Here is a 22299-nt window from a genome sequence, read left to right as displayed (position 1 = left end):
ACAGTGCAGGCAGACAATATGATAGAAATAATAACTTCTAGTGTCTTTTGCTTTTTGGCCTAGGTCCCTGGTCAGATCCCATATCCAGTAGCACTGCATGTAAATATTGTCAATGTTCCTCAGCCAGCTGCTGCAGCTATTCAGGTAGATAACTCGAACCTAATTTCAAGAGTCAATTTATTAAACATTTGATAAGTCAAAATGCAGACATGGTACATTAAGGAAACGTTTTAATGTAATAAGTGTGATGAAGAGAGAAAATGGGGAAGGTGGGGGAGTTCTAACATGGCTAATATTTGCTTCTTCTGAAGTGGATTTAAAACACAGTAGTTGACATCTGATGTGATAGCTTTCACTTTCTCCATTTCAAATGTCTATACTGAAATTCAGCAGGGACTTTGGTTGTGGAAAACACAACTGACGTTTGTTTCATCTTTGAGTCTAATTTGGCTGTTATAACCACAGGACAGCAAGCCATAAGCATTTTAGTTGCTACATCCTATCAGACCTTTATCTTTTCTTTTCCCTTAACTCTTAATTTCAGAGACACTATAATGATGAAGACCCTGAGAAAGAAAAACGAATAAAGGAATTAGAGTTGCTACTAATGTCGACTGAGAATGAACTGAAAGGGCAGCAGGCATTACCAGTAAGATTGTCACCGTGTGCTTGGATGGAGGGATAGCAGCATTACCCCAGTGCTTGTCTTTTTAACTTTTTACTCCCCCTCTGCCTTCAATACTAATCAAGGCTCTATATTTCCGTTTTAAAAGAATGAAACATAGCACATGTACAATCTGTATTTGCTTTATAAATTCTTTAATTGGGAAAAAAAACAGCAAACACTTTGCAGGTATTTTCCTTCGCAAAGTGGGAGCAGGGCTGGGCTCTGCAGCGTGATGTGATATTTGAAACATAATGATAATACGAAAATGAAAAATCCCACAGATCTTCAATGAATGGGATCTGCATTTCTGGAAGTGTGCAATGGTTCATGTGATGAAAATGTAGTGCCTGCATATTAGATTTTTCTTCTCTGTTGTATTCTTTCCTTCAGCTGTGTTATGTATACTTTGTAAGCTTCAGACTTGGTGCATGTTTGACAGTTTGTTTTACTTCTCTGAATAATGTTAGATTCTTTATAACTGCATGTATGGAGCAAATGCTGGCTATTACTGAATTCTCACACTTTGTTGTATATGCCATTGGATGTTAGTATGTGAAAATCCTTATGTAATTATTTAACACCATCAGCAAAACCAAGAATCCCCAAATTGCATTTGAAGATAGGTGATAGCCAGCAGATTTCTTTTTTTGGGTAATATTTAAATTAATAGTAAAACAACTGCATGCATGATACGTTAGTTTGGCCACTTTTTAACTTTAGTTAATGTTTTGCAATTTCTCCTGTTGCATGATCACACTGGAAAGAAACTTCTGTTAATTTGTTCTTCTGCTTTCCTAACCACGTTGATTTGACAGCCTCTTCATTGCATTGGTGTAAGCTGTAGCATTAGACAGGGATAGAAGAAGAAAAGGAGATAAGCAAACAAAAGCAACTCTAACTCTTAAAGCCTTTAGCCTTCTACAGTGCTGAGCGCTCAGTAGGGAGATCCTGCCATTTCTTGCTTCTCACAGAAAATGACTTGCAGGCACTTTTTGAGCTTTTGGAGTAACCCAGTGTGAACTGATTATGCCTTAGTAATGATATATGCTTTTAATCCTGGAAGTAAATTATGAGGTAACTTTGGAATAACAAATACAATGCTGATGTTACTTAAAACAAGATCTTGCACTGATGAAAGGAAACATCTTGACAATTGTTTCATAGGCATAAGCCTTTAGATGATGATGCAACTACTTTTATCTTTCCTCCAGTGGCATCTGACACCTTGTGCAATTTCATTGCTAAGTTCCTTCTGCCTTTTTCCCCCCTACACCCTTTTCTCTTTTTTTTTTCCTTCTTCCTTTAGACACAGAACCACACATCAAACTACCCCGGCTGGCACAGCACCACAATTGCTGACAGTAGCAGGACCAGTGGTGACAATGCACCTGTTTCCTGTTTGGGGGAACATCACCACTGTACTCCATCTCCACCAGTGGATCACGGTTGCTTACCTGAGGAAAGTGCCTCTCCTGCACGGTGCATGATTGTTCACCAGAGCAGCAACATCCTGGATAATGTTAAGAATCTCTTAGAATTTGCAGAAACACTCCAGTTAATAGACTCCGTAAGTAGACTTGCCACCTCAGGTGGATTCATGTGTGATCAAGGAGTAAGGGGAGAGGAAGTAGGACAGTCCTAAATGCGTGTTGTTGCGTTGTTTTTTTTTTGTGAGTAACTTCTAATTGTGACAAGATCTGAATCTTAGCTACTGACCTAACAAAAGGCAGCTGCTCATAGCTGAAGCCCTCAAGTGTGGATAAGTATGCTTTTGTGGGTGTCTCCTTTTCCTGCTACATCTTGGTATGGGAGTGTGATTTTTAGCAAACTGCACAATGGGAGCTTGAAACAATCACTGGGTATTAACTCTGCAGTAAAAAAAAATCAGAGACACCATGAAAGATTTAGACAGTGAAATTATATTTAAAGTGACACATGCTGGAGGTTTATGTGTGGCTGCTCATGTTTCTGCATCATTTTCTAAAAGTTTTTGTTGTAGCTTCAAGAGCTGCTTCTTAAAGTTTAGAGAGCTTGCCCTGGCATTTGTGAGGAACTGGAAATATGCATTTTAAATGCCAAGTTAGCTGACTGACATTGACATGGGCCTTTTCTCACTGTGGGCTCTGGGATACGATGTGTAACAGAAGCGGCACGTTGAAATACATTTGTTGGTGGCACCCTCCTTCAGCAGCAGGGGTGTCTGTTTCATGCAGGGTCAAGTCACATTCAGCACGTCCAGAGCAGGTGTGCAGGTTAGGGAGGAGACCAGTCTTAACTTAGAGCCCAAGGCACACATTTTTTTAGTAGGAAAAAGCACTGTTTTCATACAAAGCAGAAAACCCCGGGCAAGTAAATAGTAAGGACATAGTTTGACTCACTGTTTCTTTAGGGACTCAGTTGCCAGCAACACTGCTAGCATGTTGGACAGTTTGAGGTGATCAAGGTATATACTGAAAACACAAATACGGGTTCACAATGTTAGCACTCAAATAAAGAGGGTGAAGCTGAACTGAACTGGGGAAACTCGTTGTTGTTGTTGGTTGTGGGCATATCCTAGCACTGTATTTTCATGAGGTGGCACTATACACTGTCTTATAGCTCCGTGCCTCCCACGTTGTTTCAGGATCCTTCATCATGGGGTGATCTCAGCAGCTTTGAATTCTTTGAAGACACAGACACTTCGGCTAGCAAAGCTCCCTCAGGGAAAGTCGTGCAGCTTCAGCAAAGAGGGACCAGTGCTTGTAGACCTCAAGGACACCCCATCACAAACTTGAGCAAACTTAGGTTGAGTCAGGGCTCTACTGGCTCACCTCAATCCTTATCTGCCTCACAGGGCAGCGTGGCTCCTTGGGTCCTTCTTCGCCAAAGGAGAGGGCCCTCCGGCTCCTTAGCCAGTGGCCACGGGAGCACCTTGCTCCTAGCTGATGGCAGCAGCTCAACTCCTCCTAAGCGCTCCCCTGTCAAAAGCCTGCCCTTCTCTCCCTCGCAGGTAGATGAAGACTTCTGCACAGATGTTACTAATTCTCAAAAGTCACCCCAGCCTTAACAATTTAGAAACTAATCCTTTGGAACAAATGACTAATTACTGTTGCGCTTGTTGATTTCGCTCCGTGTTTGAATCTTCTCACTCCTCTTAGTCTTCACTGCTGAGTTCAGATCATCCTCAAGCTAACTGTTGATTCTCTTTATTTTAAATTCATCTGTGGAGCTTGATTAGTTTGTTGTGTTTTTTTTTCCATTTGGATCATTTTTGTAGGGGGATGCAATTGCTTGCTTTGCTCTTGCTGTTAAATCCTTCAACTACTAGAGTTTCACATTTCTGATAATTTGTAATACTTTCCATATCTGTCCACTTACAGTATGATTCATTGACCTAGACAACCCCAAACTGCATTTAAATAGCATTCAGATTGTGAAACAAACTGACAACAACCAGAAAATTCAAATCACGGCTCACCATCCTCAACTCAGGCCATGTGGGGTGGAGAGGAATAGGAATGAGGAGGAAAATGGCCAGTGAACATGGACTGGCGTGCACTGGCAAATTCTTGTCCATGGTTGCTTTGTTTCACAGCTGTAGCGCTATTTAAAAGTGTTTTGGTTTATTTGTTTGTCTGTTTGTGTTGGTTTTGCCTTTTGCTTTGGCCTTTGAAGGCAGAGAAACACTATTCCATGAAGGATAGTAAAAGATTGCATGTAATGATTTCCCACTGTATCTCCCATTACCTAAGGGACATTTTAACCATATATCATCTATCCAGTGAAATCCGTATTTTCTTACATGCCATATTTTTTATAAAGTGTATTTTAATCCCATGCAAATTGAGTCTAGAATGTAATATAGTGAATCATTGCCAGAATAAAGGTAACCACTGTGCTCACAGATTTGTAGACACTAGAAATGAAGACAATATTTTAGGTTGCTAGATAGAGCTCAAGCAAAAGCAATTTTCTCCAAACTGATATTGCTGCCTCCTTTTTTGGTCAGTTATTTCCATTCCAAAGCACTCCATGCACCCATCACAGGTGGCAGGTTTCATTTTATGCTGTGAAAACGCAGCACTTTGTTTTGAAAGAGACGATAGGAAATTTATTTCCTGCCATAAACACTTTATTTACTGACTTAAAAGTGCCTAGATTTCCTATATAAATCTTTGTGGAATTTAGCCCCATTTCCTGTGGGTTTATTCCTGAAACATCTAGTACTCATTTTCATGCAGTTCTTATTTGAGCACACTGCTCTTAATATGAATTCACTTTTATTTGCAGAAAGTCCAAATCAGGCTTTAACGATGTGGCTCTTAAAATGGTGGAGAGTGTTTCTCATTGGAACCGTCATTTCCTTTATAACTTCCCACTCCAGAAATGTGTGTTTTGGCTTCCTGAGTGCTCCAGACAAACTGTTGAGTATTGCTTTGCCACACAGTCAGATACCCCATATACACCTACCCACATTGTAGGATCAGGAGAATCAGTTGTATTGATCAGATAGAAAGAATTTATTTTTCTTTGGTCAATAACATCAACTTAAGAAGTCAAGGTTGTAGTCTGGATGCTCCTGTTGATTTTTTCTTTCCCTGCCTGCAGTTCCTCAACACCTCATCCAGTCATGAAAACCTGAACCTAGACAACCCTTCGCTAACTTCCACGCCAGTGTGTGGCCATAAGATGGCTGTTACCACACCATTCCACAGGGACCAGGCTTTCAAAGCTCAGAAGGAAAATCATGTGTAAGTCTGTTAATCACATTGTCTTGTTGGATTCAGGAGGGTTCGGTCCTTCACGTTTTCATGCAACCAGAGTGCTGGGTCACTGCTTGCTTCCTGCAGAGTTGTTTGCCAACAGGTTCAGATTTTTCTTAGTTTGGAGTAAAGCTTCCACTTTATAACTGTGGGGTAGGTTATTAATACAGATGAATTGTGCATACAGGCACACCAGTTTTTTAAATAAAGCCATTCTGCTTCATCACAGTCAAACAGAAAAGCAAAGTGGTTATAGGATTGTGGGAAAATATTTGTCCGATCTTACAGCAGCCACTGTCTGTATGCACCTGTTTCTGTAAAGAGGTAGTATTTCTGAGCCTGTTCCTTTAAAGTTTTGCTCTCTCCTTTTAAAGTTTCAGAACTCCAGCAATCAAGAGGTCAATATTAGAGAGCGCTCCAAGAACACCCACTCCATTCAAAAACGCACTTGCAGCTCAGGAAATCAAATATGGTCCTTTGAAGATGCTGGTAAGAAAGAAACAATGATAAAAGTTGCTTTGATATTAGTATGGAGGGATGTTCTGGCACTTGGATATAACGTTTCTTCCTTTCAGCCTCAAACTCCAACTCATCTTGTAGAAGATCTGCAGGACGTTATCAAGCAGGAGTCGGAGGAATCTGCAATAGTGGCTGGGCTACATGAAAGTGGACCCCCTTTGCTGAAGAAAATCAAACAAGAGGTAAATCTCAAACTTACCTGAGCCAATTTAATTTGGCACTCTTTGTTGAGAAACTTACAGCAATACCTTTTCTGTTAAATAGCTGTGTCTGTTTCTCTTTCATGTGAGCCCCAAGATCTTAGTGTCGGTTCTATATAGTGTACTAGGCATGCCTAATTCATCTCCCATTGATTTCCATAGAAGTCTTTCTGCTGTTTTCAGCAGGGGTTTGCTTGGGCCATTCTAATGCAGTTTTTGTTTGAAACTTAAAAAGGAAAAAATAAAAAAAATACATGGGAATTAGGATTGAATCTTTCTAATGTTGATGAAAACTATAGAAGAACCCCACGGGGACCAAGCTTCATGGAGTGACTTAGAAACCTGAACATTTGAGGACATCACATTATATTACTTTGTCACTAGAGTTCTAAAAATACTTATATTCTCAGTCCTTTCTAGGGGATTCAACTCTGAGTGCTGAGTGCAAGTATTCAAAGTTTTAGTAGGTGGAGATTTTTTTTGAGAACCTTGAACTTTTTTCTTCTGCAAAGAGAAAGGGTGCTGTAAAAGACAGTACTGTAAACATGCTTTGAAAAATATTTATTCAATTTATTAAGCAACTGACAAATAAATCTCCTTCTGGTCAGTTAGGTACTAGTTCTTATCACTATACCTTGCCTGTTTTTAGGTGGAGTCTCCAACAGATAAAGCTGGACATTTTTTTTGCTCAAATCACTGGGAAGGAGAAAACCTGAACACTCAACTCTTTACACATGCGTCTGCTACGGAAGATGTGCCAGTAAGTGCCAGTTTTCACACCACCAAATTCTTTTTCTATTTTACGTCTGTTCAGTTCTTAAATGCAAGAGAGAAAATAATTTGTCTGACCTTCCTCACAAGTTGGCATTATTCAGTATTTCTGTACTATTTTCCTGTCTTAAGCATAAGAAGTGAAATCCCACTCTCAGTGAGATCACTGAAATGCCTATAGAAGGAAGCAAAAGCTGCAGTCATCGTGCAGCCCACAAACTTTGCAGTGAGTCTGCACTTGGAGCACACCTGCACCTGTGTATTACTAGAAATTACTAGATCACAGAGTTAAAACTGGCAAAAGAGAGTCTGGTTTGGTTTGTGCAAAGGAAGCCTTGCACGAGCACAGTACCCTTTGCTTTGCTGGGACTGTTCAATGTTACTGTTACTCGCACTTGGGAGCTTCACTGGGTGTAAAACATTTGCAACCCATAATGCTCTTGCAAGGCCAAATCCCAGGGACCTGAGGTTGAGATCTGCTCCCAGGCTGGGTGCTCCATCTGTCACCATGCCCTTCCATCAGGCTGAGCTTGCTTTTAATATGTTCAAATTCAGGTGGTTCTCTTGAGTTACTGAAAACTGTTTGGTTTTTGTTTTTTTCTTTTCCTGTTCAGAACCTTCTTACCAGTTCCATTTTAAAAATGCCTGTGTCTGAAGAGGATGGTAATTTTCACAAGACATTTGCAGTACCAAGGAACAGGCCACTAGCTAGTCCTCTGCAGGTAACTATTCTATGGTCAAAATGCTCTTTGTATTTAAAAAATGCATAGATAGATATTTCTTTCTCACAGACTGATTTAAGTTTTGATTATGGAAGAATAAAACTTTCAGATTAACATAGCTGAGGATCTCACTGTGGAGCTGAGCTATGCCAGGCTGAACAAGGCAAAGCCCATGTGTGCAGCATTGTAACTCAGCTGCCTCCAGTCTTAAACTGGTAGGACTAAGGACAGGGGCCAGAGGCTTTTTCCTGTAGCCTCCTTGTAGGTGGCTCTTGCTGTTTTGGAGAGCGGGAGAACTGAGTGATGTGGTGGTGGCCAGAATTTGTCACTGGCCTTGGAACAGGAGCAGAGACTCTGTCACTGCCTGGCTGGCTGGCACAGATGCAGCTACTGTTGCCTGTCAAGCTATGCACCCCAATGGTCTTTCCCTGAGTGATGGTGGGGTTACTCCAAAAATGTGGTTATAAATGGTGGTCTGAAGGGTCCTTGTAACCTTTATGGCTGGCTGTATGTCTTGGGATTTCTAAACTGGATTCATTGTGTGGTTGGTCCAATTTAAGCCTGGTGTGAGGCTGGGTTTTTAATTATTTATGCTTTTTCCAAATGTTAACAAACATACACATTTGCTATACATTAAAATACAGCTGTTGCAAAGGGCCTGATCCAAAGCCCACCAAAGGCATTAGCAGCCTCTTTTTCAACTTGTGTGGACTTTAGACAGGGAGGGCCCTGAGTAAGTCATTCAGAAAGCAAAACACAGTGTAGAGTGATTAATTACCCTTCCACCGCAGGCCGTGTTCTTGAGGTAGAAGAATAAGGGATTTTAAATCTCTTCTCCACACAGGCAAACTGAGGGAAAGTGTTTCATTCCCCAGGGTGAGTCACTGGCATAAAGGAGATTACAACTCCATCGTTCATGACTTTGAGACAGATAATCCACGTGGCTAACCCTTTCTTTCCTCCCTCTTTCTAGAATTTACACCAGAGGTTATTTACAGTAGAAGGAATGAACAAAACCTCGTATTGATTAAGCATCTCTAGCTGGGCATTATAAAGCAAGATGTTAACAATTCACACATGTTCCCATTTCGCAGTTTGCCATGGTCTAGGTCTGTATGTTGCCCTGCAGAATCATTTGATGAAAAGCAGCCTTGGAAAATGGGGACTTTGTCTCCTCTCTGCATGGGGGTGTCCATAGGGTCCAAAGGCTCACATTCCCTATTGCTCATTCACTCTCCTCTCATGAACAGTTTTTCTTAGCTGCAGCGAGGTAGACAGTTAAGCAGAAGGTTTGAAGATCTTCTTCCCCTGGGTTAGGGCAGTTATTTAGGGACTCCTCTGGAGAGAGTTCAGAGGAGGGCCACGAAGATGATCTGAGGGCTGGAGCACCTCCACTATGAAGGAAGGCTTAGAGAGTTGAGTTTTTTTGGCACGGAGAAGAGAAAGCTCCGGGGAGACCTCATAGTGGCCTTCTGGTACCTGAAGGGGCTACAGGAAAGCTGGGGAGGGACGTTTTTACAAGGGCTTGTAGCAAGAGGACAAGGGGTAATGGATTAAAACTGGAAGAGGGGAGATGTAGGTTAAACATTAGGAAGAAATTCTCTAGTGTGAGGGTGGTGAGACATTGGAAGTGGTTGCCCAGGGAAGTTGTGGATGCCCCATTCCTGGAAGTGTTCAAGGCTAGTTTGGATGAGGCTTTGTGCAGCCTGGTCTAGTGGGAGGAGTTTCTGCCCGTACAGGGGGGAGTGGAACTAGATGATCTTTAAGGTCCCTTCCAACCAAAAGACTCCTATGATTCTATGAATTCAGACCATCTCATGGCAAAGGACCACAGGGCTCCAGCCTTGCAGGGGGTCACTGGTGCTCCCTGGCTGGGGCTCTGCTGTAGATTTAGGGCAACATTTTCAGGTAGTTAAACAGCATGTTGTGGGTTGTCCTGTTAGTGGTAGTTGCCTTCACTGTTCCTGTAATAAAAACAAAGCATCTGAGGTGCCTGTAAAATAGGATCTTTTGATCTTTGGAGTAACAGTGTTATATTTCCTGCTATCTAAAAATAATTTCTTTATAAGCTGCTGTAAATGAAAGATCTTGTTTAACCTCCTCACGCATGCTGATTTTGTTCAGGAAGTTTACTCAAGTCAATTTGTAGGCCATTCTGGAGCCCATTCTTCAGCCTTTGTGCAGGAAAAGCCTTTAATTTTGCATGTTGAAAGTCAGGTATTCTCATTGTTTGGGTAAAGAGGACTTTTGCTTAAATAGGAACTAAGTTAAAAATGTCTTCCCAATTCATCTCAGTGTTTAACACATGCTGAACTGAAGGAAAAAGCAGTTGTAAAAAGCCCCAAAACGAACACTTAATTTGCAGGTTTTTGGAGTAACGGTATGAAGGTAAAACTATTCTCCCTGCTGATGAGGAAACACTTGAGTGTTTCGGCTGAAATGTAATCCTAACTTAAGAGACTAGAGGTTTCTGAGATGGTTGCACAGACAGCTTTTTCACAATGAAATACAGGCTTTTTATAACGATGCAGTCTCGTCTGCTGATCACTGTGCTCTCTGAATTGTACTTAGTGTCATGGTTAAAAGGGACAACCTGCTTCATCCCTGGGGGGACTTGCTTGGCCTCATGTCAGCCAGGAGTTTGTCCCTGTGCGGCTCAGAAGGGACATGAGATCTGGCTCTTCCATGCCAGAAACTGCTGCTGCCCTTCCCTAATGCTTCTGTCCCTCTATCCCAGTGGAGTCAGGCAGCTGTGATTAGGACAGAGAGTGTCTAAAGGGTGCAAAGCTATTGAAAATGTCAGCCTTTGCACTTGCTGTTGACTGGCTGTGCTTTCTAGTTTATAATTTCGTGTATTGCCTACCTACAGGTACACACAGACACATAGACACCAACACTGGACAATCCATGGGTTGCATGCAGCTAGACATGAAAGACCAGGCAATGCATCTAGGTGAAATTTAATTGTGTCTGCATATGTTTACATTACTGCTGTTAATATTTTGGGCCTGATCCAGCTGTTCTTACTCATTGACTTCAGTCCAAGTAAGAATCATGGCACTCTCTGTACCTTGGGATGTGTGCATGAAGAGGGAAGAGAGAAAGAAAGACAACACTAAACTTTTTTTTTTTTTTTTAATATGCTTGATTCTTAAAATTCCATTGTTTTTTAAATTTGAACTTGTATAAGAGAGAGGTAGTATGTTTACCAGCATGCAGTAATGTTCATTGCCTTAATAATTTGCACTACATTTACATAAATAAAATTCTATTTGGCTAGTAATAAATTCACTAAAATGCCAGATTACTTCTTGTTTTCCTGTTAAATTCCAAAGAAGGCAAGAGTAACAAATGTTTAAAGCAATCCCTAGGGATATCTTTTGCTTCATTTTGGATATGTGACTGATCATATACAACTTAGTAAGTAACAGTTGATGACCATATCAGATAGTGTGATATGATTCACCATCACTTAGGAGGAACAGCATGTTGCATCATTTGGCATGTGAGGTCAGGTAGCTGCACAGAACTGCACTGGGAGTGTGGTGGTATCAGTGTTGCACTAGAGCAATGGGAATAAAAGCCCCTGTAGACCCAAGAAGAGTTTAGACTTCATCCTCATTTGATCCCCTGGTTAAGTCTCTGTAGAACATTGGGTGTAAAGGCAGCTGCGTGTAGGATCTTTCTGGTAAGCTGTGAAGGTTCAGCAGCTTTTTTGTCCTGCATGGCAAATCTTGTGGTTGTGCATTGGGTATTCTCTTACCTTCCTGTTCAGGAATAGGAGACGTCTCACCAAAGCCACGTATTGCTTTGGGGTGGAATTACTCTTACATTCCAGTGCATGGATCCCAAATGCTTCTGCTTTGTATTGGTGAAATAAGTTACAACGTGTATTTTTGTCACTCAAGCAATATTCAGTTGCAAGACAGGGAGATTTTAGACTCACTAGGAACTTTTCCAAGGGTTAAGATTTTGGGGTACCTTAAGAAGCCCCATTGCTGAAAGTGTTCAGGGGCAGGTTGGATCGGGGTTGGAGCAACCCAGTGTAGTGGGAGGTGTCCCTGCCCATGCAGGGGGTTTGGAACTAGATGATCTTTAAAGTCCCTTTCAACTCAAACCATTCTATGATTCTGTGAAGCTCTTATTGAGGCAAACTGATGATCTGTACTGAGCATTTGCTTGAATAGTGTCTCATAAGAAATTATCTAAAAAAAACCTGTTTCTGGCCTTTCCTGTATAAAAGTTAGGTTTTATTTCACATTATGTTCTGTAGCAGTACATAATACAAACTATCCTAACATAGACATTTTAACAGACAGAAAAGTAGGCTAAATCATAGACCATCCACCTAACCCTGCAGGCTATCAAAAGATACCATGAAATGGAACCTTTTAAGAAAATAGCGCTGCTTTGATATCTTCTTCCCCCAGTGACAAAGGAAACAACACAAGGTAGAAGCCCTGCAAGCTAAAGAGAATGTTCTTCAACCTCTAGCTCCTGTCACTTTCCATTTTTTAACCACAGACTGACACGTTTCAGCTCGAATTTCCTGACTTTCAGTGGTTTATGTAACCATTTTCTCTAAATTGTAAGTTTAAAGGATTTTAAAGCAGCTAATTGGTAAACCTTTTTTCCAAGAGCATGAGCTGTCATTAACTTTTTCTTCATTTAAAAAAAGTGCAGTGTGGAATTTGATTTGCAGCTGGCTGTCAGAAAAAATGTATAGGCAAGGCAGCATGCTCCCCTGCAGCAGCAGACTCTCTCTGGTTTTCCTCCATGGCTTTTTTGAGGGGCAAGAAGATCCCAAAATCTTGTACTCTGACTGATTAAGGGAGAGGGGGAAGGACACAGGGCTCCAGTCCAGGGAGGTGTAAGATTAGCACAGCAAGGGAAGATAGCCCTGTGGATTTCCCTCACTTGCCCCTTCTCTCACCAGTGGCTGATGTGTACAGGAGCTGTGCTGGGCACAGCTGAGGGAGCAGAAGGAGGTTGGAAGTTACAGGTCAGTCACTGTATGTTTTTCTCCCAGGACAGCAGAATTTAGGTTGCAGACAGGTTAGGAGTTGCAGCTGCCCCAGGAAGGCAATGGTCTCTCAGGAAGAAGAAAAGTGACAGCTTCATTTTTGGTCACTTGAGTTTTTAATTAATCTTTACTGCAAGAGCACTCCTCCTGGTTCTGCATCTTTACAGAATAAAAAGCCATACTATTTTACATGCTAGGCATTGTATCGTGTTAGGAAATTGCTTTCTTTAGGGCACTTGTTTTGGCTCTTTCAGAAGGAGTACTGCATTTCTGTTGCAAGACTTCTTTTCAGCAGCAGGTTTTGCAAATTATCTGTGCCGTGCAATCTAAGGGAAAACTGGCAAGAAATCCAGCTTTTTGCAGTGGAGAGAAAGGATAAAATGCCTTCAAATAGTCTGAGCCTTCTGAATATTTTTTTTTAATTTGGCTCTTTTTGTTTTTAAATGCCAGCACAATTTGTCTAAATTAATAGGAGTGTATATATGTAACACCAGTGACTTTGCTGAAGTTGCTGAAGACATCTGGCAGCGTAGCGGAGATTTAGAGTATGTCATCTCACACAGTTTTTGGCCCAAGGATTTTTAGTGCACTTCCATCAGTTTAGGAGCTCAGTACTGCAGGACTGCAGCAGCATTTGGTTTTGGCATCCACTCCAAACAAGGAAGGTGTTGTAACACGGGAGCTGTTTTAAACTATGCAGACAGCACATGAGAAGGCAGTCCAGGCTCCAAGTGCAGAAGGACTAGTTCTGTTAGAAAAGCACCCTTCCACAGTCTTATTTCCTTACTCCAGTTTGTTTTCTTTAGAAGGTCCAAGTTTTTATTTGAAATGCTTTAACTGGATATCCCAGTTACAGATTTGACAGTTTGTTTACAGTTCACATCTGCCTGAGGGCAGTTGAAGGCATGTTACAGGGTAAGTGAGGTAGTTTTGCTGCCAGGAGAGGGATGTGCTAGTAGGATTACTGAGGTTAAAAAAAAAAAAAATGAGCCAGGGAGAATTACATAGCTGGAATTGTACCATGGGTCTGTAATTTTATTCTATGGGAACTCATAGTAATATACCTTCTTCTCTTCTCCCCACCACTCACTATTTTAACTTAGATGAAAATGCTGTGTGTGGAAGAGAAAAATACAGCTGGAAGTACTGGCAGAAAAGTTAAATTCTTAAATTCTTTTAATTGACAGCAAAACTAACTAACTCCTATTAAAAAATTAGGTACCAAAACAAACACCTCACTCTTAGATGGCTGAATTTAAGTAGGATGAATCCACTGAATCAACGAAAACAAGCCCATCAATTTTGGCAAGTTTTGGGTCAGGCCTTTTGGCTTTCTGGTGACAAAGCTTTTGTGTTTCCATTCATCGATTTGCAGACTTGGACCTTTAGATGTGGTAGGGGAGATGCAAGGAGCATTCTGCAAAAGGAGTGGTCTGACTTGTGTTCCTGTGCCATTTCCCTGCATGCCTCTAGCCTTCTGCTTGGCTCTCTTCCCTCTTGACACGTTTGCTAAGCGCGGCTTTCTGTGGGGCACTGCTGCTGTCCTGTAACCCAGCCCTGTCAACGCTCACTGCAGTGGCAGGAGATGTTCGATGTTGTGCTTTTCCCCTTTTTACTAAGGGATGCTGTAGCTGCGTGTGCCACAGCCTGGGCTGTGGGAGCCAGCACTCCCTGCCAGGGAGGGAAGTACAACTTCCCTCTCCAGGATGACTCTGAGCTGTGCCCCGGGCACTGCGCTGCAGGGCTGGCGAGGCAGCAGCGTTGTGCTGCGTTTGCTGCGGGCTGCTGAGAGCCAAGGCTTCAGGCAGAAAATGTTCATTGAAAATGCCCACCTTAAACATTAGCTGAGTTCCCCAGGATAGAATTGAAAGTTGTCTTAGTAAATATACTACTTTAGTAAATATACTACTTCAGTAAATGTACGACTTCAGGTCGAATTCTGCTTTCTTTACTACAGCAAAGCTCTCATCACCCTCAGGCTGCAAAGTTAGTCTCTTCTGAATAAATTTGCTCTAAGAGGAAAAGTAGCCATGTATTTCTGGGGAAATAATACAAGGCTCAAAACGCTGGGGAGATTCTCCCACACTGTGTTTACAGAAAAAGTTGAGTAAGTTGTTCCAAGCAGGCTTAAGTCAGAGGTCCAGCCCATCCTGTTGGTGTCTGCTGCTTCCCGGGGTGCTGGGGTGGCCGAGCCCAAGGGAGGGCAGAGGGTTGCTGCCTGCCTGAGCCCTGACATCAGGTTAAACAAAGACCAGGCTTTCAGTGCAATGAGTGACATGTAGCAGCCTGCTGAGATGTTGGAGATACCAGGATACAGATTCATTATTTTTTTCTTTTCAAAGCACATGGCTGTTAATACAAAGAGTTCAGTGTAGATACTGAAGATTAAGCCTAATTTATGAAATCGGGACACTCCTTGCCTGAAGTTACTTCTGTTTTTTAGAAATTGACATACTGTCACAGAGGGACTTTTCTGTACATGTTTTTGGTTATTTAGGGGACTGCTGACTTCACTTTTCTAGACCAGTGCACTGAAGCTTTGGGAGATCATAAGGAAATACCAGTTTGAGACAAATTTTTGTCCTTTGAAATGATGGATATTCTGGAACTACCAACTGCTTTTCAGGTGTACAAACCAAATGTGACTTGTAAGTAAAACCAACGCCATTGCACCAAGCATTAATTTGGTCCCTGGTACAAGTACCTCTAAAACAATAGGGTAAAATATTCACAGGTGCCTGAGTCCCACTGAGGATCAATAGGACTCTGTAGGTACCCAGGTGATGTAGGTGCCTTTGAAAAACTTACCCTGGAAGCTGTTTTACCAAAACATAAAAGAAGCTGTGGTGTGTCATATGCATGTCTGTGGCATACAAAAAGTGTGTCACACCTGCTTTCTGGTTGTGGTGTGTGCCCTAGGCTGAGCCACAGCACAAGGTGTACAGCCAGCCCAGGTTGGACCACTGTAGAAGAGGTGTGTGACACGTTTGCTTAGCTCACAGATGCGGCTTTCTCACGAAAAACTGCAGAAACATAATGATTTGAGGACTGACCTGGTTCTTCTTCACACAGGGAACGCCTCCTGAAGTTTAGTAGTTTTGGTTTCATAAGGCGTCAGGAGCAGGGGCAATGTTTGGATCTTGCCTACAGAGAAGAGAAAGTACTGTCTAGGGAAGCCCAGCAGAATTTTAAAGAGGACTAAGGTTCTTGCCCTCATCTTGCCCACGCTGCTTGCTTCTTCTTTGGTTTTGCCCCATTTTCTCTGTAAGCAGGGAACCTCAGTCCCTGTTTGTTCCAGTGCCCTAATGAGGGCACGTTATAAGAAATTACCTGTAATTCTCATGTTGCCCAGCCTTTTATTACCCATATGTGTCAGATAACTCTGTTTACAGTCAGAAGAGCACTCCCTAAACATTTAGTCCAGAGCATAATTTCAGGATCCCCTTGCATAGTTAGCAACTAGAAGGAGCAGCATAAAGAGCCATGGGCACATGAGGATAGTTCTGCTCTTAGCACATGGTTTGCAAGTCTACTGATTATGCTTTACCCAGTGTCCTAGATGTTGAGAGGGCTTTGACTGTCTCATTGAGCAACATAGAACTTGAACTACAAAGATGATCCCTGCTGAAAGTATAGGAAATAGAGAAGGGTTTATCCTGTCTTGTCTTTGTTGGTGGACAGGGGGTAACAGATGAAAACTGGAAGAGGGGAGATTTAGATTAGACATTAGGAGGAGATTCTTCACTATGAGGGTGGTGAGACCCTGGCACAGGTTGCTCAAGGAAGTTGTGGAAGCTCCATCCTTGGAAATATTCAAGGGCAGGTTGAATGGGGCTCTGAGCAACCTGGTCTAGTGGGAGGTGTCCCTGCCCATACAGGGGGGTTGGAACTAGATGATCTTTAAGGTCCCTTCCAACCCAAACCATTTTGTGGTTCTGTGATCTTGGGCACAGATCTTCTCAATCTTCAACAGTATTGAGTTCCCCTTGCTGGCAGGCAGCTTTCCATTGAGCACAGACGTGTGGGTTCTTGGAATGCAGGGTGTTCATGCAACTACCTCTGTATAATAGAGTTCTTACTCAGGGCTTAGGGAATATCTCAATGTGGAAAAGCAGACACACTAAGTGAAACAGTCCAATAGGAAAAAAAAAAAGTGTGTGTAAATGTGTGTGTGTGTACTGGTAATTTCCAGGAGCTTTGAAATTTCATTACTGTTTATAGCTCAAGGCAATGAGAAAGATCTCCTCCGTGTAGTGAGTAAATAAATGCAGTGCACTCAGCCCTCCGCAGATATGTTTATCTCACTTCAACATTATACTACATGGTGTCTGTAACCTCCATAAATACCACAAGAAGTGAAATGGCTTGCACGATAATTAAAGTGCTGTTTCTGCTGAGAGTCATGTGTGTGTGTCTGTCCCAAGCCTTTTCTCCTTTGCTGGAGGAGCTCTGCACATGGGCACGTGCTGATGGCTGCACACAGGTGACAGCAGCTTTGAGCACAGGGTTTTGCTGTTGGCTGTGCTCAGGCTGACAGGATTGTCAGGTTCATTAAGGGAATGCAGGGGCAGAGCGGCTGGATTCCTAGAGTGGAGGTTTGGTAGCAGTTTGTGCATGGTCATAGCACTGAGCATTCCAAACTGTGGCCTCTAGCCTGTCTGTGCCCTGGTGACTGCAAAGTCCGCCTGCCAGTAAGTCCTTTCAGACCCTTCACAGAAAGTGAGGACTAAAGGCCATAGATACAGCCTCATAGAAAAGATACTGTATGTGAAAGAAGTGGGGAGGTTTGGATCCTGGCTCTTGTGGTGTGCCCTTCTGCAGGGCATCTGGTCTGCCCACCTCTCTGATGGCTGAATGAAAAGCAGGGGTGATTTTTTTTTTTTTTTTTTTTGCCTGTTGTGTTGAGAAACAACTACAGGAGAGAGTCCAGCACAAGGCCACTAAGATGATTTAAGGGACTGCAGCATCTGCCCTGTGAGGAAAGGCTGAGAGAGCTGGGACTGTCCAGCTTAGAGAAAAGGGGGCTGAGGGGGGATCTCATTAATGCTTATAAATATCTAAAGGGCAGGTGGTCAGGAGGATGGGGCCAGACTCATCTCAGTGGTGTCCAGTGAGAGAACAAGGGGCAATGGTCCCAAACTGACAAACAGGAGGTTTAACTTAAATATAAGAAAATACTTCTTTACTCTGAAGGTAACAGAGCACTGGAACAAACAGCCCAGGGAGGCTGTGGAGTCTCCATCCCTGGAGACGTTCAAAACCCACCTGGACATGTTCCTGTGTAATCTGCTCTAGGGGATCCTGCTCTAGCAGGGGGTTTGGACTAGATGATCTCCAAAGGCCCCTTCCAACCCTGACCATTCTGTGATTCTGTGAGATTTCAATTTCTCTGCAGATGGGACAACATCCTGTTGCACATTCATGCAACACTTCACTGGCTAGCGGGCCTGGCTTTGGCTGGAGTGTTGGGGGGCTGACAGGCTCCAAACAAATGACGTGATGGTCACCCCAAACCTCTCTCGTTTCTCGTTTAGCACCTGAACAATGCCTGGGAGTCGGCGTCCTGCGGGAAGGTCGAGGATCAGATGGCCCTGCCGGATCAGGCGCGCAAGTACATGGCCGCCTTCCCCACCCGGACTCTGGTGATGTGACAGGGTTGGCGGACAGAGAAGCATTATGGTTTTGAGAACACTTCACCTCTGCTGGGAAATTCCTGTTCCTCTGCATGAAGACTTTTCATGAATGGGAGAAGAGCCTATCTTTGTTGTGGTACAACAGTTGGGAGCAGCACAAAGTGCATTTAGTCACTCAGCATATATATACTTGTTGGATTTCACCCAACTTAAGAGGATTTTTTTTTTTTAATAAATGATACTTGCCTAAATTATTAGGTATTAAGTTTGAATCAGTAATTAATGATCTTAAGTGCAGACTTATACTAAAGATAATTTTTTTGTACTTTTTAAAATCAAGCAGACCTAATACACCAGTATTGTTATTTCAGTGATGTGTGAGCCAGGGGTGGGGTTTTGTTTGTTTCTTTTTTTTTTTTTTAATATTTTTTTAATAATAAAAAGAGCAGGTACTCAAACAGATATATTTTAAATCACTGAACAAAATGCGTTGGTGTAAAATACCGAAGTGAAAAGCATTACTACAAACCCTAGTCTGTGCAAAGGGGAAAACTGATCAAGATTGTGAATGCTCAAAACATCCATGCCTCTTGAAATACTTTTTCATTCTATTGTGGTTCTAGGCCATTATACATTGTGTGTTTCTGTTTGGGGGGGAGGGCATCATTAGCTTGCTTTAAAAAATATTACTGTATGAAACATAGATTTATGAGAAAAATTATATTTTTATTCAGTAATTTAATTTTGTAAATGCCAAATGAATACTGTGTTTTGCTGCTACAGACCTTAGCGTGTAGACATGCTGCTAGTGTAAAAGGAGCAGTAGAGCTTTAATATGGAAAGAAAACAAATGTTGATGTTAGCTAATTGACTATGCACTAGCATTTCAGACCTTTGTATTTTAATTTTTTTTTACATCATTTATATTTTTCCCCTTTTTTTTATGAGCAATATTTTTGAACACTGTTCCTGGGAGATTTATTTTTTTTTGTCTGGATGTGTTGTTTGTTCTTCATTGGTTTATAATAGCATGCATTGCACCTTCATATGTTTGGGAGAACACTGTCTCGTTCATGTTGTCTGTTTTGTTTCATGTCTAGCTAATTGTTCCCTAACTTGGGTCTTGTGTACTGAATCAGGTTCTTAGAAATATATGGTTCTTTGTACTGCCATACCGAATCTTTACTGATATGGCAAAACATTGATTTTATTTTTTTGATGTCTTTTTTTTATATATACAACAGCCTCTTTGCTGCCTTAATAGCATTTGGTGCAGCTTCACCTGCACTTAATTTTTTTATACGACATTGTACTGCCTTGTAGATAAATAAAGTGTGTTCTTTTTTACTTACACAAGCATGGTCTCCTAATCTTTTTTGTCTTTAGTGTTTTGGCAGTGGTGTTACAGGCAGCAATCAAGCCAAGAGGGTTTTTTCCAGCACACTTTTAAATAAGTAAGGAATAGAGTTTAGCACACCATAGGTAGTCTCAACACCCTCAGTTCTCAGTGATTATTAAGGAGGTGGAAGGAGCACAGCACAAACCAGCAAGCATTTAGCATCTTGTGGACTTGAGGCACATCTCTAGTGGCACCAAAGTTTTGTGTAAAACTGCTGTTCTCCTCGGATACTGGATAATTTCTTTCCTAAAATAAGATGCAAAATATTCTGGAGTCCCCAGACTGTAGAACAGATATTTTTTTTTTAGGCTTGTCTTAAGAAACTGGAGGTTAGGATATACTTTGAAACCTGGCGTGTTAAATCTGCACTGCAGATAATTGGGCAGACCTGCAGAGCCTCATGCAGTATAAGCACTGAGGGCATTCAGCCCCAGAACACTGGAGACTAAAAGCAGTTGCCAAAAAAAGAACCAAAACAAAAACACACACACAAAGATGCAACCTGCCAGGAAAAAAACCACCATTTTGTTTCGTAGTTTGAAAACAGTTTTGCTGACATTTAAGTCGATGCAAGCACTTCAAAGTCACAGTGATATTCTTGAGAGCAGACTTCAAATCTGTGGAGAAAATAGTAAAAATTTCCAAGTTTCTGTAGCCACCCCTTGTGGGCTGAGAGCCCCAGGAGTGCCTTCCAGGAAGTTTTGCTCCGTTCCCACCAGCCCGCCCAGTCCTCCCAGCTACACTGTGCACATAGAAGAAGAACAAAAAGGCCTTTTCCACCCCCTGCAAGATCACTTCTGGTGTGCTTATGGCTTCCAATGTGAGAAGGGACTGGTGCCTGCAGCAGCCCCTTCCATGTGTTGCCTGTGTTTCCCATCTGCTCCCACTTGTGGTTTGGGCTCTCATGAAATGCTGGGGAACAGAGGGAGAGCCAGCCCCAAGGTGTTTCTGCAGTGGTTGCCACAGCCAGGACCCCAGCACTGGGAATGGAATACAGAGGAGGGAAAGGCTACAGGAGCACTTGCCTGTGCAAAGGCTGCGGCTTGGGCTGTAAAAATGCTTGTGCAAGACGTGAGGAAAGACTACAGGACTGGATGGTGTGCAACCTGGGAAGATGGAAAGGGCTGCCTGTGAGGCATGACACAGCTTAAGCAACACATTACAGCTTAGAAGAAAAAAAAAAAAAAGGAAAAGAACACCAAGCTTACAACAGGTCTTCGAGGCAACAGTCTTGCCTTGTAGGGCTCCAGCTGTAACTGCACCAAGTGTGGCTGAGTTTAAACAGATCATTATCTAGTGCCTAGTGCAGGGCAGTACCAGGATACATGGAGGCTCACCCTGCAGGTGCCCAGCATAAGGACTGGGTTTTTTTTTTCCACTGCACCTTTAGTTGCTTTAAAACCCATTTAAAACATGCAAAACCATTGCAATACGTCTTGTTGACTGGCACACTTACAGCTAATACAGAGGAAAATGTTTCTTTTCCCCTCTCTCATTTCATTGAAAATGCAAAACACTCAATAGATTAAGGCCTATTTGCATATGTTTCTGCATGCAGGTGGTGCTCAACATGAGTGAAGGAAGAGGCTTTGTGTGAATGCCCAGGTACCTGATTATTTTTTCCCCCACCAATAGTACTTGCTAAGTTTCCTTTGCCACGAAGTGCCACCTCCTACATGGCTTTCTCACACAGATATCCCCATGTTTCCATGTTGTGCTTACCATCTGAAATACACGTCTTTCTTTCAGAGATCCAAAAGCAGTCCTATCAGTCTGTTAAATTCCATCTAGAGCATCAGTCAGGTGAGACCTGTCCTGAGACAGGTCCATGTAGATGGTCTTGGTGATGACTATTTGGCCATGCAGTGGCTCTTTGCACAGGTGTATAGTAATCCTGCACCTTTTAAACCTGGAGCAACCTACCAAAATGAAGGGAAAACAAGTCCAGTCAAGTTCTCATTTAATGGAGAGTAGGTATTTGGCTCAAATTCCTATTAACCTTTTTCTTCACTGTAATTATAACTTAATAATGTTGTCAGTGGGAATTCTTTTGATTTCTGAAAAGAATTTAAATTATCATTTCAGCATGTGCCACTAATTAAAAATGAAGAGGCAAAGGAGCCAGGGCAAAAATAAAGGAAAACAGCAGAGCATGAGGTGTTTCCCAGCTAGACCCTGTAATTCTCTAGCTCTTCCTAGTAAAGCACATTTTATGCAGAGTCTCACAGGGTTCAAATCCCACTGGCCTGACCTCTGTGACAGCTATCAGCTTAAACTGACAAAGTGCCAGAGCTTGGAGTGATTTGGGAAAAAAAAAATACAGATTGAATGAAAGAGACAGACGTCATAGTTAGGAGCCAAAGTAATAAGTCTGCTGAGGGTAAAGCATAGAGGACAGCATTTAATATTCTGTAGCACAGAGTGATGCTTCAAAAAGCCAGAAGAAAAAAGCTTTTTATCAGTATTTGCAATCTTGATCCATATCCAGGCCAGAAGAGTCAAGGGCTTCCAACCCTCTGCAAGTCCACACAGTCAGGCACGTAAGCAAAGCGTGTTTCTGTAGGGTTGTGACTGGAGCATCATAATCATCATCTCCTCTTACTCCTGCCATATTTAATATAAT

The 22299-nt window shown here is 42.2% G+C and overlaps 1 protein-coding gene across 9 annotated transcripts in view; it reads left to right on the top strand.

Moving 5' to 3' along the window:
* Positions 1-19631, top strand: part of MYB (MYB proto-oncogene, transcription factor) — a 29337-nt gene extending 9706 nt beyond the window's left edge. Inside the window, exons 7-16 of one of the 9 annotated variants that reach the window (XM_051616014.1) lie at positions 64-144; positions 545-640; positions 1974-2234; positions 3291-3656; positions 5255-5397; positions 5784-5898; positions 5985-6110; positions 6778-6888; positions 7514-7621; positions 18179-18310. In XM_051616014.1, coding sequence (XP_051471974.1) covers positions 64-144; positions 545-640; positions 1974-2234; positions 3291-3656; positions 5255-5397; positions 5784-5898; positions 5985-6110; positions 6778-6888; positions 7514-7621; positions 18179-18295 — 1524 coding nt within the window. In that variant the 3' untranslated portion in view covers positions 18296-18310. Of the gene's footprint in view, positions 1-63; positions 145-544; positions 650-1973; positions 2235-3290; positions 3657-5254; positions 5398-5783; positions 5899-5984; positions 6111-6777; positions 6889-7513; positions 7622-18178 lie in introns of all 9 variants that reach the window. The other 8 variants (XM_051616016.1, XM_051616013.1, XM_051616017.1 and 5 more) reach the window with 8 other exon arrangements.
* Positions 19632-22299: the final 2668 nt, after the last annotated feature.

Source organism: Apus apus, chromosome 3, assembly GCF_020740795.1.
Source record: "Apus apus isolate bApuApu2 chromosome 3, bApuApu2.pri.cur, whole genome shotgun sequence".
NCBI lineage: Eukaryota > Metazoa > Chordata > Aves > Apodiformes > Apodidae > Apus > Apus apus.
Note: the sequence above shows the minus strand (reverse complement) of the source record. Positions and strands in the feature narration are given on the sequence as shown.